The sequence below is a fragment of the Mercenaria mercenaria genome, chromosome 16 (genome assembly GCF_021730395.1).
Source record: "Mercenaria mercenaria strain notata chromosome 16, MADL_Memer_1, whole genome shotgun sequence".
Lineage (NCBI taxonomy): Eukaryota > Metazoa > Mollusca > Bivalvia > Venerida > Veneridae > Mercenaria > Mercenaria mercenaria.
Genome location: NC_069376.1, coordinates 20,903,816 through 20,922,607, shown reverse-complemented (window position 1 = coordinate 20,922,607; position 18,792 = coordinate 20,903,816). Strand labels below are relative to the sequence as shown.

The following is an 18,792-nucleotide window of genomic DNA, read 5'->3' as shown; positions in this document are numbered from 1 at the left end:
AAATCCAGGTTAAAGTTTTACATGCAAGTTATCTCCAAAACTAATGCAGATATTGAATTGAAACTTTACATTTTCCTGTTTCGTTAAGACCACGTTGAAAATTAAACAATAAAGTATACCACGCATGGTTGATTTAAGCCATTTGGAAAATTATCTGATATAACATATTGGAACAAAGAATTTCAGCCTTGTAATTTCATCGCAATTATAACAGTGACCGATATTATAAAAGTCTATGAGTGTATATATAGATTTATGTATATACACGTTGAACAGATAAGATACGAACACTGGAATTTGTTCATTATTTACTTCTATATGTAACACATCAGTGAATTTTAAAATGATTTTATCAATGTATATGAAATTTGCATTAGTTTTCGCGAGCTGTTCATGTTTTGTGCTCACAGATAGTTATTCGATGGAAGACATTGGAATTAAGAGATTTCTCCATGGGTGTCCATTTGCCTTTCCATGTCCTCCTCCGCCATGTGAAAATCCTGTTTATGGACCCCATGACTGCTGTGGCGCTTGTCCGGAACCGGAAATTGTTTCGTCAACGCCAATAGTAGCAGATAAAAAGCCAGTCATTGCGGATAATTTTGATCGGGACAGGAGGACAGCAAAAGAAATGAGAAAAGTTTTTGAAAGTTTGGCACCTTCGAGGATAGGTCTGCAAAATAACGAATGGACAACAACTACCTACCCAACAACAACCAGTTGTCCTTACCCGTGTACTCAGCATGGTTACCACTACTGTTACCCGTTACCATGTCATATACCGTGTGTGGATGGTGTGAAAAGACCAGGGGCATGTTGCTACGAGTGCCTCAATGGTAAGGTTTACAAGCTTTATCGACAAAAAAAAAAGATCGTATGTGTTGGGATCGTGCTTTTCAATTCAACATTATGGAAAAGTTAGACCCATCGTAAAAGCCACCACAAAAGTCGCTGACAAATGCCAGGAAAATTGACTGCTCGGCAGTTCTCGCTCTACTCAGATTTTTGTTTGCGGCTGGTGTCAAACAAGTAATCCTTACGCCAGTTAATCGATGTATTAATATTTTAATCATATGGATTAAACATTTCTCCCAAGGCTCATATACAGTGCTTTCAAGTGAGAACGGCAGTCAACTGATCTCACGCTAAATCTTATATGGTGGACTAATTACAATACTTTGAAACTGGATGCCAACTCGAAAGTCTGCTTTTTAATTAAAAACTGGAATTTCAATCCGCAAGCTGTTGAAAATTCATAGGCTGTTACATGTAACAAACTCAGACTATAGATGTAGCTTTTACTTATTTTTTAAACTCGAACATTTGCGCGGTTTAACGGATGAGAAACAATCGGTTAGGAAACTTTAATTCCGTAAACATTGACGGAAATGTACGAGAATGTTTGAATGTTGCCTGTAAGAAGAAAAAAACAGCACTAATTAACAAAACGCTTAAAAAGCATTTTCTTCAGCCGGCAAACTATAGTTAATATAAAACACTAGCTAAATGAATTTAGATAACTAAGCCGTTCAATGTCTTAAGGGGACGCAGATTACTGCTTTCAGAAGTCATGCAGTAATGAGAAAGGGGTGGATTTTAAGAATTTGTCGGTGGGTTGGTAAAATATTTATTTCTGGGATCAGCGGATGATACCTGTTGTTTCTGATATAAGTAGACGATACCTGTTGTTTCTGGAATTAGTAGGCGATATGTATTGTTCTTTGAATCAGTGGAAGATACCTGTTCTCTCCGGGATCAGTAGACACTACCTGTTGTTTCTGGGATCAGTAGACGATAGTTGTTCTTTCTGGGATCAGTAGACGATACCTGTTGTTTCTGTAATCAGTAGACGATAGTTGTTCTTTCTGGGATCAGTAGACGGTATATGTTCTTTTTTGGATCAGTAGACGATACCTGTTGTTTCTGGGATCAGTAGACGATATTTGTTCTTTCTGGGATCAGAAGACGACACCTGTTGTTTCTGGGATCAGAAAACGACACCTGTCGTTTCTGGGATCAATAGACGATAGTTATTCTTTCTAGGATCAGTAGACGATACTTGTTCTTTCTGGGATTAGAAGACGATACCTGTTGTTTCTGAGATCAGTAGACGATACCTGTTGTTTCTGGGATCAGTAGACGATACCTGTTGTTTCTGGGATCAGTAGACGATACCTGTTCCTTCTGGGATCAGTAGACGATACCTGTTGTTTCTGAGATCAGTAGACGATACCTGTTGTTTCTGGGATCAGTAGACGATACCTGCTGTTTCTTGGATCAGAAGACGATACCTGTTGTTTCTGGGATCAGTAGACGAATCTGTTGTTTCTGGGATCAGAAGACGATACCTGTTGTTTCAGGGATCAGAAGACGATACCTGTTGTTTCTGGGATCAGAAGACGATACCTGTTCTTTCTGGGATCAGTAGACGAATCTGTTGTTTCTGGGATCAGTAGACGATACCTGTTCTTTCTGGGATCAGAAGACGAAACCTGTTCTTTCTGGGATCAGAAGACGAATCTGTTCTTTCTGGGATCAAAAGACGATACCTGTTGTTTCTGGGGTTAGAAGACGATACCTGTTGTTTCTGGGATCAGAAGACGACACCTGTTCTTTCTTGGATCAATATACGATACCTGTTCTTTCTGGGATCAGAAGACGATACCTGTTGTTTCTAGGATCAGAAGACGATACCTTTTGTTTCTAGGATCAGAAGACGATACCTGTTGTTACTGGGATCAGAAGATGAAACCTGTTGTTTCTGGGATCAAAAGACGATACCTGTTCTTTCCGGAATCAGTAGACGATACCTGTTGTTTTTGAGATCAGTAGACGATACCTGTTGTTTCTGGGATCAGAAGACGATACCTGTTGTTTCTGGGATCAGAAGACGATACCTGTTGTTTCTGGGATCAAAAGACGACATCTGTTCTTTTCAGGATCAGTAGACGATACCTGTTCTTTCTAGGATCAGTAGACGATACGTGTTTTTTTTTAGGATAAGTAGAAGATACCTGTTCTTTCTGGGATCAGAAGACGACACCTGTTAATTCTAAGATAAGTAGACGATACCTGTTCTTTCTTGGATCAATAGACGATACTTGTTTTTTCTGGGATCAGAAGACGATACCTGTTATTTCTGGGATCAGAAGACGATACCTGTTGTTTCTGGGATCAAAAGACGACACCTGTTAATTCTGAGATCAGTAGACGATACCTGTTCTTTCTGGGATCAGAAGACGATACCTGTTCTTTCTGGGATCAGAAGACGATACCTGTTCTTTCTGGGATCAAAAGAAGACATCTTTTCTTTTCAGGATAAGTAGACGATACCTGTTGTTTCTGGGATCAGTAGACGATACCTGTTGTTTCTAGGATAAGTAGATGATACCTGTTCTTTCTGGAATCAGAAGACGACACCTGTTAATTTTGAGATAAGTAGACGATACCTGTTCTTTCTGGGATCAGAAGATGATACTTGTTTTTTCTGGGATCAGTAGACGTCACCTGTTCTTTCTAGGATCAGAAGATGATACTTGTTTTTTCTGGGATCAGTAGACGTCACCTGTTCTTTCTGGGATCAGAAGACGATACCTGTTCTTTCTAGGATCAGAAGACGACTGTTGATTCTAAAATCAGTAGACGATACCTGTTGTATCTGGAATCAAAAGATGATATCTGTTGTTTTTGGGATAAGTAGACGATACCTGTTGTTTCTGAAAGCAGAAGATGATAGCTGTTGTTTCCGGAATCAGTAGATGATACATGTTGGTTCTGGAATCAGTAGAAGATACCTGTTGTAACTGGAATCAGAAGACGAGACCCGTTGTTTCTGGGATCAGTAGACGATACCTGTTCTTTCTGAGATTAGTAGACGATACCTGTTGTTTCTGAGATCAGAAGACGAATCTGTTCTTTCTGGGATCAGAAGACGATAGCTGTTGTTTCTGGGATCAAAAGGCGATACCTGTTCTTTCAGGATCAGTAGACGATACCTGTTGTTTTTGAGATCAGTAGACGATACCTGTTGTTTCTGGGATCAGGAGACGATACCTGTTTTTTTCTGGGATCAGAAGACGATACCTGTTGTTTCTGGGATCAGAAGACGATACCTGTTGTTTCTGGGATCAAAAGACGACACCTGTGCTTTTCAGGATCAGTAGACGATACCTGTTCTTTCTAGGATCAGTAGACGATACCTGTTGTTTCTAGGATAAATAGAAGATACCTGTTCTTTCTGGGATCAGAAGACGACACCTGTTAATTCTGAGATAAGTAGACGATACCTGTTCTTTCTGGGATCAGTAGACGATACATGTTTTTTTCTGGGATCAGAAGACGATACCTGTTGTTTTTGGGATCGGAAGACGATACCTGTTGTTTCTGGGATCAAAAGAAGACATCTTTTCTTTTCAGGATCAGTAGACGATACCTGTTCTTTCTGGGATCAGAAGACGATACCTGTTGTTTCTGGGATCAAAAGACGACACCTGATAATTCTGAGATCAGTAGACGATACCTGTTCTTTCTGGGTTCAGAAGACGATACCTGTTCTTTCTGGGATCAGAAGACGATACCTGTTGTTTCTGGGATCAAAAGAAGACATCTTTTCTTTTCAGGATAAGTAGACGATACCTGTTCTTTCTGGGATCAGTAGACGATACCTGTTGTTTCTAGGATAAGTAGACGATACCTGTTTTTCTGGGATCAGAAGACGACACCTGTTAATTTTGAGATAAGTAGACGATACCTGTTCTTTCTAGGATCAGAAGATGATACTTGTTTTTTCTGGGATCAGTAGACGTCACCTGTTCTTTCTGGGATCAGAAGACGATACCTGTTCTTTCTAGGATCAATACACGATACCTGTTCTTTCTGGGATCAGTAGACGATACATGTTTTTTCTGGGATCAGAAGACGATACCTGTTGTTTTTTGGATCGGAAGACGATACCTGTTGTTTCTGAGATCAAAAGAAGACATCTTTTCTTTTCAGGATCAGTAGACGATACTTGTTCTTTCTGGGATCAGAAGACGATACCTGTTGTTTCTGGGATCAAAAGACGACACCTGATAATTCTGAGATCAGTAGACGATACCTGTTCTTTCTGGGATCAGAAGACGATACCTGTTGTTTCTGGGATCAGAAGACGACACCTGTTAATTTTGAGATAAGGAGACGATACCTGTTCTTTCTAGGATCAGAAGATGATACTTGTTTTTTCTGGGATCAGTAAACGTCACCTGTTCTTTCTGGGATCAGAAGACGATACCTGTTCTTTCTAGGATCAGAAGACGACACCTGTTGATTCTGAGATCAGTAGACGATACCTGTTGTATCTGGAATCAAAAGATGATATCTGTTGTTTTTGGATAAGTAGACGATACCTGTTGTTTCTGAAAGCAGAAGATGATAGCTGTTGTTTCCGGAATCAGTAGATGATACATGTTGGTTCTGGAATCAGTAGAAGATACCTGTTGTAACTGGAATCAGAAGACGAATCTGTTCTTTCTGGGATCAGTAGACGATACCTGTTCTTTCTGAGATTAGTAGACGATACCTGTTCTTTCTGAGATCAGAAGACGAATCTGTTCTTTCTGGGATCAGAAGACGATACCTGTTGTTTCTGGGATCAGAAGACGAAACCTGTTCTTTCTGGGATCAGAAGACGATACCTGTTCTTTCTGGGATCAGAAGACGACACTTGTTGTTTCTGGGATCAGAAGACGACACTTGTTGTTTCTGAGATCAGTAGACGATACCTGTTTTTTTCTGGGATCAGTAGACGAATCTGTTGTTTCTGGGATCAGTAGACGACACCTGTTCTTTTCAGGATCAGTACACGATACCTGTTCTTTCTGGGATCAGTAGACGATACCTGTTGTTTCTGGGATCAGAAGACGTCATCTGTTCTTTTCAGGATCAGTACACGATACCTGTTCTTTCTGGGATCAGTAGACGATACCTGTTGTTTCTAGGATAAGTACACGATACCTTTCTTTCTGGGATCAGAAGACGACACCTGCTTATTCTGAGATAAGTAGACGATACCTGTTCTTTCTGGGATCAGAAGACGACACCTGTTAATTTTGAGATAAGTAGACGATACATGTTCTTTCTAGGATCAGTAGACGATACTTGTTTTTTCTGGGATCAGTAGACGTCACCTGTTCTTTCTGGGATCAGAAGACGATACCTGTTCTTTCTAGGATCAGAAGACGACACCTGTTGTTTCTGAGATCAGTAGACGATACCTGTTGTATCTGGAATCAAAAGATGATATCTGTTGTTTTTGGTATAAGTAGACGATACCTGTTGTTTCTGAAAGCAGAAGATGATAGCTGTTGTTTCCGGAATCAGTAGATGATACATGTTGGTTCTGGGATCAGTAGACGATACCTGTTCTTTCTGAGATCAGTAGACGATACCTGTTCTTTCTGGGATCAGATGATATCTATTGTTTCTGTGGGATCAGTAGATGAAACCTATTGCTTCTTGGATCAATGGACGACACATTATAGGATCAGTAGATGATATCAGTTGTTTTTGTGGGATCAGTAGATGAAACCTGCTGCTTTTGGGATCAGTGAACGATACTTTAAAGGATCTGTAGATGATATCTATTGTTTTTTGTGGGATCAGTAGATGAAACCTATTGCTTCTGGGATCAGCAGGCAGTATGGAACGAGAGACTGAATTAATGATAACTATGTAAACCACGCTTCATCAGTTGATTGCCTCTGGTCAGTAAATTAACCTTTTGCTTTTTGGGCCAGGATGTGTGACGCCATGAAATGGGTCTAAAGATGTCAAACACTCATATACTTTATCTGTTGTTAGACCATGATTTCATTATTTTACGGAATTCAACTTTATTTCAAATAACTCTATTAATTGAAGGTTGTTGATTTCTGTATACATTATATTTTCGTTTATATCAAGAATATAAAAATGATACAGAATATAAACGTGAGATAGAGTAATTTAAGTCCTTGTTACGATGCAGACCATACGAATCTGGAGTTTTTAAAATATGAAAATCATTTAAACGACAAGAACCACTACTATAAAAGTGTCCCCCTCAATCCAAAAAAACAACTCTTGTCGTATCTGCTGATTATTAGCGATTATGTAACAGTAGCAAACTGGAGCGCAATACTAAACCACGAATAATAATAATAATAATAATAATAATAATATCCCCTCTTCTGACTTATTGATACAGTTATACGATGGACTGACATTCAAATAAACAATTACCCTTGTTTGTTCGAACCATATTGTCAATGTCGTTAACCCCCAATTTTGCTAATGAAGACATGAGCCCCTTGGCCCACTGCCAGCACCTAGGCCTTTAAAAGGAAATGTACATCAAAGTTCCAAAGGATCTTCTTATAGATTTTATTTATATTTTTAGGTATTGTGTGATATGTTTATTTTTGTTACTTAAAGGCCTAAGTCCACTAGGTGCTCTCCCCAATCCAATATACAACCCCAACCTTATCTGCTACTTACCAACGATTACATAATTATTTATTGATTGGAGGATAACTAGTACAGCAAGCGGGTCCCCGGGGAACCCTCAAAATCCCCTTGATAGAAAGGTATATGTCTCCCCCAAAGCATAGTAGTATTAGAGAAGAAGTCAATAGGGGACATGAGCGAAATTCAAAAGGGACACATTCCATTTTGATTCGACGTTATGGGTCAAGTTGTTTCTCAAGTTATGGATCAGAAACAGTTTACCATGTTCTGGCCCCTGTGACCTTGACCTCAAAAAGAATAGCCCCAAGATCGAGAGGGGTCATCTGCTCTGCATGTCCAATCATCCTATGAAGATTCGACATTCTGGGTCAAGTGGTTCTCAAGTTATTGATTGGAAACATTTTTCCATGTTCAGGGCCCTGTGACCTTGACCTTTGACTCCGTAAGCCCTATCACTCTAAAATGTTTGAAGATACTAAGTGAAATGGTTCTCCAGTTATTGATCGGAAACGGTTTCCATAATCTAGCCCTGTGACCTGGATCTTTAATCAAGTAACCCAAAAGTCAGTAGGGATTATTTACTCTGCATGGCCAATCATTATATAAAGGTCAAGTGGTTCTCAAGTTATTGATCGGAAACGGGTTTCCATGTTCACTCTATAATCCCTATAACCCTATGAAGTTTGAAGGTTTCTCTAGTATTGATAGGAAATGAAGTATGACAGACGGACTTGTTCAGGTCGCTATGAATCTGACCTTTGATCGAGTGACCCCTAAAACAATAGAGGTCGTCTACTCCCTAAGCCCTATCACCCTATGAAGTTTGATCCAGTTATTGTTCGGAAATGAAGCAATACGGACGGACGAACGGACGGACGGACGGACTGACGGACAGACAGGGCAAAAACAATATGTCTCCCTGTTTCCTATCAATAACTTGAGAACCATTTGATCCAGATTGTTGAAACTTCATACAATGATTGGACATGCTGAGTAGATAGACCTTACTGATTTTGGGGTCACTTGATCAAAGGTCAAGGTCGCAGGGCTAAAGCATGGAAAACCGTTTCCGATCCGAAACTTTAGAACCACTTGACCCAGAACGTTGAAACTTCATAGGATGACCGCTATTGATCTTACGGTGAGTAGTTTAAAGGTCAGGGTCACAGGAACCAGAACATGCAAAATCTTTCCGATCAATAACTTGAGAACTATTTGACCCATAATGTTCGAAGTTCATTTGGTGAAAGGCTTATGAAGAAGATGACCCTATTGTTCTTAGGGTCACTCAATCAAAGGTCAAAGTCACAGAACACCAGTCAAAAAAATGAGAACCACTTGACCCCGAACCTTGACACTTCCTAGGATGATTAGACTAATTGAGTAGTATGTCTCCAATACCCAAGACCACAGGGAAATAAACATTGAACACCATTCCCATATAGCTGACCTAATTTTCAACTTTTGACTTCTTACGTGTAAATATAGGGGAGGGGTGTGTGTGTGGGGGGGGGGGGGGGGGGGGGGGGGGGGAGGTGCATGTACTTTTGTACGGAAATGTATGGGGAAACATTGATTTTCAGTGAAGTAATATGGTTAATCAGATCTTGATACATTTAAAGCCACTTATGAAGGTATTGCATCTCGTGAAAGACACTGAAACAAATAAGTATCCTCAGTTTATTTATTTTTTTTCTTTCGATACAGTCATGATTTCATTCGAATGTATAAAGTAAGAGTGATAATATATTTCAAGTTAATTGTATTTTAAGGTGATTTTTGACTACACATTAAGGGAATTGTCACCACTCTGTTATTTCTGTTGAGGGGATTTTTACAAAATGTGTCATTTTTCGGCCTTGGGGTTTGACTGAGTGGATTTTGATATACACTTAGGGTCCCCACTTGACCATGAAGATGCAATGGAGTTGAAAGAAGCTAATTTTCCTTCTGTGAATAATAATAATAATAATAATAATAATAATAATAATAATCATAAATCACAGGTAGTGGGTATTGGACCCCTAATAGTAATGTTTAAAAAATGGCATTTGCTTGGTATATTCTTACAGTTGACCATGTTTTGCACTGTGTTGCAAATTTTAAACAACTTTTACCGTGCCGTTTTTTGTAAATTTTGTATAATTTATGGTATTTCCTCAAGCTAAAGTAGAGACAAATTTCAATGTGATAGCCGCTATCTAAAACGTTTGCAGAGAATTCATTACAGCATTAATTTTTATAAAAGAAACATCAAACAATTGTTAAACAATTATGAAACACAAAATAAAACAGTATTTTTAAAGATGTCTAACTCTACCCTTCCTGATTCAGAGGTTACATATTCACTTTGAACAGCAAAAAATTGCTTATAAAATGAAAACTTTCCACTTTTGTACAATACATCCATAAGAAGTCTTGAAAGAAGTAAAAACTTACTAGACAAAAAGAAAAATATGAGAAAAAATTTTTCGTCCCAGTGGGGCTTGAACCTACGCCCCCTAAAATTGCAGTCAAAGTAGGTTTATGGTAGGAATTGAATTCTCTTCAAAAAGGAGGTACTCTATTACGGGTCCAATACCTTAAGAAACAGTCCTGCCACATGATATATTTGTCCGAGTGTGACTTATTTTGGTATGTGTATTGATGACTGAAGAGCAAAATTCAGTGAGTCACGTCAGATTCAGTAACTTTTATTACCCGTTCTAATTAGTTGACATCCTCGGAATCACAAAAACGTCTAATGTCACCAAGGTGACATATGTTTTATCACGTCAGTTGCACAATAATAATATTTTCCCGTATATTACTAAAAACAGCAACTTCAGTGACAAATAGCCGCATTCCTAAACCAAAGCATTGAGACGTCTGTTTGGGCGGAATTTGGTAGATTTGTTCTCTGTTTTATGGCAACTATTGTGTACCTCAATAATATTCGTTAACAGTTAGGATAAAGCTGATAATACATGAATTTACATCTTTTGTATTAAAATGTCATGTCACCTGTACAAAATGTTACTTTATAGAACAAAAAAAAAAAAAAACAAAAAAAAAAAAAAATAAAACCGAAAAACTACACAGAGTTTGCATGCAGGCTTAAGAACAAATCATCTTTGTGAAGAATTAACATTCATTACCTTTAGTTCATAAATATCTCACTTATAAAGTGCGTTATCAAATATACTTCTGATCTTTTTGTGACACTCTGTTTGTAACAAAACAAATGTCAAACTATTAAAATACATATATAGGAAACAAATACAAACTATGTGCTTCAAATCTATGATGAACTCTACGTGACCTCATATGAACCAGGAATTAACCTTGTTTAAATGGTCAGCTGGAATGCAATGATGTAACCGTGGTCATGGATAGATGTTAAAAAATCTATTCTAATTGTACATTATGAATGGAGACATTAAATTAGGACTGCTTTATCATTGATCATCTGCAACGTTCATTAATAGAACTATTTTGTGTAGCGCATGAACATTTTTTTGTTGTGATTAGGAATAAAATAGAGTGTGTATGATTGTCAGAATTTTACTTATAACTTTGGTAGCGGGTAAACCCGTCCCCTAATTATTTTTATTGTGGCAATATAATTCATAATGTAGTGATGATTTTACGTAGGTTTACTTATTGTTCAGCGGTGTTTTGTCACACGTAAAAGGCGCATGCACATTAAAATCAGAACATCCTGTTAGACGGGACAATAAACGGCGTTGTAACTAAAATTTGTCTATATTATATTATAATTTTCACAAAACATTATCTCTAGAGAACATAAACGATAAATATAGAAAATATATAAGAGCAAATCAAGTGCCCGCACAATAAATGCATAATTTGCCCTTATATATTCAAAGGCAGATTCAGGTGTCTTCATTCTAACACTTTGTCTCTTCTGGACATGCCGAACCATTCGTAACACTTGATCTCTGCCGAACATTCGTTTAAAGTCAGATATACAAAGCAGTACAATTTCTCTTTCTCAGATCCAAACTGTTCCCATGACGACCAGATAATACCAGAAGGGCAGAATGTGACTCTTCCTTCCGGAAATGTGGCCTTCTGTTCACGAGGCGACGTAATGGGTGGCGATGTGAAAATTTACAAGGTTTTGGGATGAGCTAAACCTTTTATAAACATGTCAAATTTATTTAACACAATAAAACAGTTTTCAGCAAGTACTTTATTTTGTCGTAATGTAAAAATTATTAAACACGAGGTATCTGGCCATATATTATCAGTTACGGTCAGACAACCGTTAAACCTGCATGCTGCATTTTGTCTTAGAGGTATTTTGTACTTTGAAGACACATCTGACAGCTTCCTATATGTATATAGGCAAAAAGTTTCCTACGGACAGAACTTCTTTAAACTTTGTGTACTGACTGAGAATCAAGTTCAAAACGGAAATATGTATTAAAAATCATAGAGACCGGTGCTTGATTTTGAATTATCTGCCCTTGAAAATCAGAAAATACTAATAAAAAGGGCAGATAATTCAAGATTAAGGCAAGGAAACCGTGCATTTTAATTTATATTTCTGTTTTAGTTATCATTTGCATTCAGTATAAAAAGTTTAAAGAAATTCAGTCCATGGGAAAGACCAGGACTTTGAGGTATCATTTTGTCATGTTCATAGTCACGGACAATTGCCACAGTGTCTATATTGACATGGGGCAAAATTTTCTTAGGGACAGAATTTCTTCTTTAAACTGTGTTTACTGACAGAGAATCAAATAAAAAAAAAAACAGAAATATAAAATAAAGCAAATCATAGGTACCCAGCCTTGTTCATGAATTGTCTGCCCTTGAAAGTCGGAAAATGCTGAAAAATCTATTTTCAACGGCATATAATTCAAGATTAAGCACTGGTACCTATGTTTTTTTGATACATATTTCAGTTTTAAACTTGATTCTCAGTCAGTACACAAAGTTTAAAGAAATTCTGTCCGTAGAAAAATTTTGGCCTATATACATAAAGGAAGCTGTCCGATGTGTCTTTAATTCATTATACTTGCACAGAAGCTACCTTTATGGACTTGGACATGTATAGCGGGAGAAAAATCGAGTACGAACAAAGCAATTTACTTACTGTTAATACACGATTTTTATTTTTAAAATGCTACGCAAAGGTCGAATATCTGTTCTTGAAAAGATGGATATCTTGTATTTGCGTCGTGTTTCTTCCAGCATAAAAGATACAATCGAACCCGTAGTATATCTTGCTGCCCAAATGCATTGCCATCTGCCCTACCCGCTCGCTAACTTGCCCTGTTTACTCTCTTTCAAATTCTGCCTTAGGAAAAAATGTCGGTCCAATTTTGGCTGAAAACCGTGAATGTATTGAATCGCAAAATTTCATTTCCTTTCAATTTTGTAGCCCATAAATAGAATGCTAGATATCTAGAAATGTTTTAGCTCTGAAAACACCAACATATCAAGACAATGGCCATCTAAAACAAGTCCATGCTCCGTCCAGACAAGATCATCATCCGAGTCTTTATTCTTTAGCCTATGCCTCAGTGGTTTTCATCCTTATATAATAGAGGCCTATATTAGGCCACTTCCCAATCCAAAAATATACTATTTTTGTCGCATTATAGCCTATCAGCGCACAGAACCACATATGACGCATAACCAGTCTAATCTGTTATGTTCCACGGCCTGGATTTTAGGCTGTGTTTCAGGGGAGATAAATTAAATTCGTCTTTCGGTGTTTACTTCCAGCTTATTATTTTTCCCCCAAATAAATTATCGCGCATAAATTTCCCAGTTTGAAAGGCCATGGCTTCTTCCCAATTTCCTGATGAAAAGCCCCGAGCCTAGACACGTGACTGGTGTATAGCACCAATACACGCCGTCCTTCCTGGAAAGAACCAGTACTGGCATCTTAGCGTTGTGCTCATCTGCTACAGAAAATGTACGCTCTTTAATTTCAAAAATTGAGATTTTTTACTATCTTTATCAAATAAACCCTCTAACTGAAGAAATTTGTTATTACATTTGTTCGTTAATTTTGTATGACACGTGCATGGCAATAGCAGAACATACACATTGCATTCTGCAAGAGGAGCCGGAGCGGCTGAAGGTTGTGGCGTCTGTGATGGATAGACATCCTGGCTCACTACAGGGATGGTAGAGTCCACGTGGAATGGCCCAGTCCGTTCAAGTGTCTTATAAGTTGAAGCACCGTCGTCTTGAAAAGCTGAACTTTCCATATTGTGAAGAAGTTTGTTGGATGATAACACTAGAACTAGTACTTGGTCTGAGCAGGATTCTCTCTGTGTTGATCTGGGTAAGGTTACTCTCCGTGTTGCAGGGTATTCAACGTAATTGTTGTGAAACTGTTAATTTTCCTGTAGATTACATGGAACACTAGAAGACTAGAATGTTAGTAAAGTTGCTGGTCCGGAATTGCCCTTGGTAGGACTGTAAGATAGTAGGATGGTAGGACAGTAAGATAGTAGGATGGTAGGATTAGTGTTAGAAAAAAAGCATAGTAAGCTAGTATGACAATGGGATGGAAGGATGGCAGGATGGTAGGCTAGTAGGATGATACGATAGTAGGGTGACGTTTTAGTAGGATGATATGATGGTAGGATAGTACGATGGTAGGATAATAGGAGGTAGGATATAGTAGGATGGTAGGACAGTAAGACAGTAGGATGGTAGGACAGTAAGGTAGTAGGATGGTAGGACAGTAAGATAGTAGGATGGTAAGATATAGTAGGATGGTAGGACAGTAAGATAGTAGGATGGTAGGACAGTAAGATAATAGGATGGTAGGACAGTAAGATAGTAGGATGGCAGGATATAGTAGGATGGTAGGACAGTAAGATAATAGGATGGTAGGACAGTAAGATAGTAGGATGGTAGGATAGTAAGATAGTAGGATGGTAGGATATAGTAGGATGGTAGGACAGTAAGATAGTAGGATGGTAGGACAGTAAGATAGTAGGATGGTAGGACAGTAAGATAGTAGGATGGTAGGATATAGTAGGATGGTAGGACAGTAAGATAGTAGGATGGTAGGACAGTAAGATAGTAGGATGGTAGGATATAGTAGGATGGTAGGACAGTAAGATATGAGGATTATAGAAAAGTAGGATAGTAGGATGGTAGAATGGCAGGATAGTAGGATAATAGGACGATAGGGTGGCAGGATAGTAGGATAGTTTGAGAGTGGGATGGTAGGACAGAGATGGCAGATTGGTAAAATAGTAGGGTAGTATGATTGCAATATATCATCTTCCCATCGCTATAGGGAATTGTGGGATAGCAGGATAGTAGGATGGTAGAATAGTAGGATGGTAGAATAGCAGGATGGTAGAATAGTAGGATGGTAGAATAGTAGGATGGTAGAATAGGAGGATGGTAGAATAGTAGGATGGTAGAATAGCAGGATGGTAGAATAGCAGGATGGTAGAATAGTAGGGTGGTAGGATAGCAGGGTGGTAGAATAGTAGGAAAATAAGGTGGCAGGATAGTAGGATGGCAGGATAGTATGTTTGCAGGATAGTAAGATAGTTTGACAGTGGGATGGTAGGATGGTAGGACAGAGATGGCAGATTGGTAAAATACTAATAGCAGGGTAGTATGATTGCAACATATCATCTTCCCATCGCTATAGGGAATTGTGGGATAGCAGGATAGTAGGATGGTAGAATAGTAGGATGGTAGAATAGCAAGGTGGTAGGATAGTAGGATGGTAGAATAGCAGGATGGTAGAATAGTAGGATGGTAGAATAGCAGGATGGTAGAATAGTAGGGTGGTAGGATAGTAGGATAATAAGGTGGCAGGATAGTAGGATGGCAGGATAGTATGATCGCAGGATAGTAAGATAGTTTGACAGTGGGATGGTAGGATGGTAGGACAGAGATGGCAGATTGGTAAAATACTAGTAGCAGGGTAGTATGATTGCAACATATCATCTTCACATCGCTATAGGGAATTGTGGGATAGCAGGATAGTAGGATGGTAGAATAGTAGGATGGTAGAATAGCAAGGCGGTAGAATGGTAGGATGGTAGAATAGCAGGATGGTAGATAGAGGTGTAGAATAGAGGATGGTAGAATAGCAGGATGGTAGAATAGTAGGATGGTAGAATAGCAAGGTGGTAGGATAGTAGGATGGTAGAATAGTAGGATGGTAGAATAGTAGGGTGGTGGGATAGTAGGATAATAAGGTGGCAGGATAGTAGGATGGCAGGATAGTATGATCGCAGGATAGTAAGATAGTTTGACAGTGGGATGGTAGGATGGTAGGACAGAGATGGCAGATTGGTAAAATACTAGTAGCAGGGTAGTATGATTGCAACATATCATCTTCCCATCGCTATAGGGAATTGTGAGATATCAGGATAGTAGGATGGTAGAATAGTAGGATGGTAGAATAGCAAGGTGGTAGGATAGTAGGATGGTAGAATAGCAGGATGGTAGAATAGTAGGATGGTAGAATAGCAGGATGGTAGAATAGTAGGATGGTAGAATAGCAGGATGGTAGAATAGCAGGATGGTAGAATAGTAGGATGGTAAAATAGCAAGGTGGTAGGATGGTAGGATGGTAGAATAGTAGGATGGTAGAATAGTAGGAAGGTAGAATAGTAGGGTGGTGGGATAGTAGGATAATAAGGTGGCAGGATAGTAGGATGGCAGGATAGTATGTTCGCAGGATAGTAAGATAGTTTGACAGTGGGATGGTAGGATGGTAGGACAGAGATGGCAGATTGGTAAAATACTAGTAGCAGGGTAGTATGATTGCAACATATCATCTTCCCATCGCTATAGGGGAATGTGGGATAGCAGGATAGAAGGATGGTAGAATAGTAGGATGGTAGAATAGCAAGGTGGTAGGATAGTAGGATTAGAATAGCAGGATGGTAGAATAGTAGGATGGTAGAATAGCAGGATGGTAGAATAGTAGGATGGTAGAATAGCAAGGTGGTAGGATAGTAGATGGTAGAATAGCAGGATGGTAGAATAGTAGGATGGTAGAATAGTAGGATGGTAGAATAGTAGGGTGGTAGAATAGTAGGAAAATAAGGTGGCAGGATAGTAGGATGGCAGGATAGTATGTTCGCAGGATAGTAAGATAGTTTGACAGTGGGATGGTAGGATGGTAGGACAGAGATGGCAGATTGGTAAAATACTAGTAGCAGGGTAGTATGATTGCAACATATCATCTTCCCATCGCTATAGAGAATTGTGGGATAGCAGGATAGTAGGATGGTAGAATAGTAGGATGGTAGAATAGCAAGGTGGTAGGATAGTAGGATGGTAGAATAGTAGGATGGTAGAATAGCAGGATGGTAGAATAGCAGGATGGTAGAATAGTAGGATGGTAGAATAGCAGGATGGTAGAATAGCAGGATGGTAGAATAGCAGGATGGTAGAATAGCAGGATGGTAGAATGGCAGGATGGTAGAATAGCAGGATGGTAGAATAGCATGATGGAAGAATAGCAGGATGGTAGAATAGTAGGATGGTAGAATAGCAGGATGGTAGAATAACAGAATGGTAGAATAGTAGGATGGTAGAATAGTAGGATGGTAGAATAGCAGGGTGATAGGATAGTAGGATAATAAGGTGGCAGGATAGTAGGATGGCAGGATAGTATGTTCGCAGGATAGTAAGACAGTTTGACAGTAGGATGGTAGGACAGAGATGGCAGATCGGTAAAATACTAGTAGCAGGGTAGTATGATTGCAATATATCATCTTCCCATCGCTATTGACCACCCTACTATATTTGACCTCTATCCAGTGCATGTGCATACAAATGTTTGACCTCTATCCAGTACGTGTGCATACAAATGTTTGACATCTATCCAGTGCGTGTGGATACATATGCTTGACGTATATCCAGTGCGTGTGCATACAAATGTTTGACATCTATCCAAAGCGTGTGCATACATATGTTTGACCTCTATCCAGTGCGTGTGCGTACACATGTTTGACCTCTATCCAGTGCGTGTGCATACAAATGTTTGACATCTATCCAGTGCGTGTGCATACATATGTTTGACCTCTATTCAGTGCGTGTGCATACATATGTTTGACCTCTATCCAGTGCGTGTGCATACAAATGTTTGACCACTATCCAGTGCGTGTGCATACAAATGTTTGACGTCTATCCAGTGCGTGTGCATACATATGTTTGACCTCTATCCAGTGCGTGTGCGTACAAATGTTTGACATCTATCCAGTGCGTGTGCATACAAATGTTTGACCTCTATCCAGTGCGTGTGCATACAAATGTTTGACATCTATCCAGTGCGTTTGCATACATATGTTTGACCTATATTCAGTGCGTGTGCATACAAATGTTTGACATCTATCCAGTGCGTGTGCATACAAATGTTTGACCTCTATCCAGTGCATGTACATACAAATGTTTGACCTCTATCCAGTGCGTGTGCATACAAATGTTTGACCTGTTTCCAGTGCGTTGGCATACAAATGTTTGACCTCTATCTATTGCATGTGCATACAAATGTTTGACCTCTATCCAGTGCGTGTGCATACAAATGTTTGACTTCTATCCAGTGCGTTTGCATACAAATGTTTGACTTCTATCCAGTGCGTGTGCATACAAATGTTTGACCTCTATCCAGTGCGTGTGCATACAAATGTTTGATCTCTTTCCAGGATATGTGCATACAAATGTTTTACCACTATCCAGAATGTGTACATTGTTTGACCTGTATCCAGGATGTGTACATACAAATGTTTGACCACTATCCAGAATGTGTACATTGTTTGACCTCTATCTTGGTTGTGTGCATACAAATGTTTGACCACTATCCAGAATGTGTACATTGTTTGACCTGTATCCAGTATGTGTGAATACAAATGTTTGACCACTATCCAGAATGTGTACATTGTTTGACCTGTATCCAGGATGTGTGCATACAAATGTTTGACTTCTATCCAGGATGTGTGCATACAATGTTTGAAGTCTATCCAGGATGCGACATACAAATGTTTGACGTCTATCCAGGATGTGTGCGTATACAGATGTTTGACTTCTATCCAGGATGTGTGCATACAAATGTTCTATCCATGGTGTGTGCAGACATATGTTTGCCTTCTATCCAGGATGTGTGCATACAAATGTTCTATCCATGGTGTGTGCAGACATATGTTTGCCTTCTATCCAGGATATATGCATACAAATGTTTTATCTTTTTCCAGAATGTGTGCATACAAATGTTTGACTTGTATCCAGGATGTGTGCATAACAGATGTTTGACTTCTATCCAGGTTTGCATACAAATGTTAGACATCTATCCAGCAT

General features: G+C 38.9%; 1 protein-coding gene across 1 annotated transcript; it reads left to right on the top strand.

Moving 5' to 3' along the window:
• Positions 1-227: 227 nt before the first annotated feature.
• Positions 228-11,676, top strand: LOC123541130 (uncharacterized). Its single transcript, XM_045326536.2, has 2 exons — positions 228-836; positions 11,484-11,676. Exons 1-2 carry the CDS (start codon positions 344-346, stop codon positions 11,615-11,617), a joined length of 627 nt encoding a protein of 208 aa, XP_045182471.2. The 5' UTR covers positions 228-343; the 3' UTR covers positions 11,618-11,676.
• The last annotated feature ends 7,116 nt before the right edge of the window (positions 11,677-18,792 follow it).

Coding starts and splice junctions, on each gene's coding strand:
- LOC123541130 (XM_045326536.2), top strand. CDS start 344: ATGATTTTATCAATGTATATGAAATTTGCATTAGTTTTCGCGAGCTGT. Junction 837..11,483: donor TTGCTACGAGTGCCTCAATG/GTAAGGTTTACA, acceptor TCTCTTTCTCAG/ATCCAAACTGTTCCCATGAC.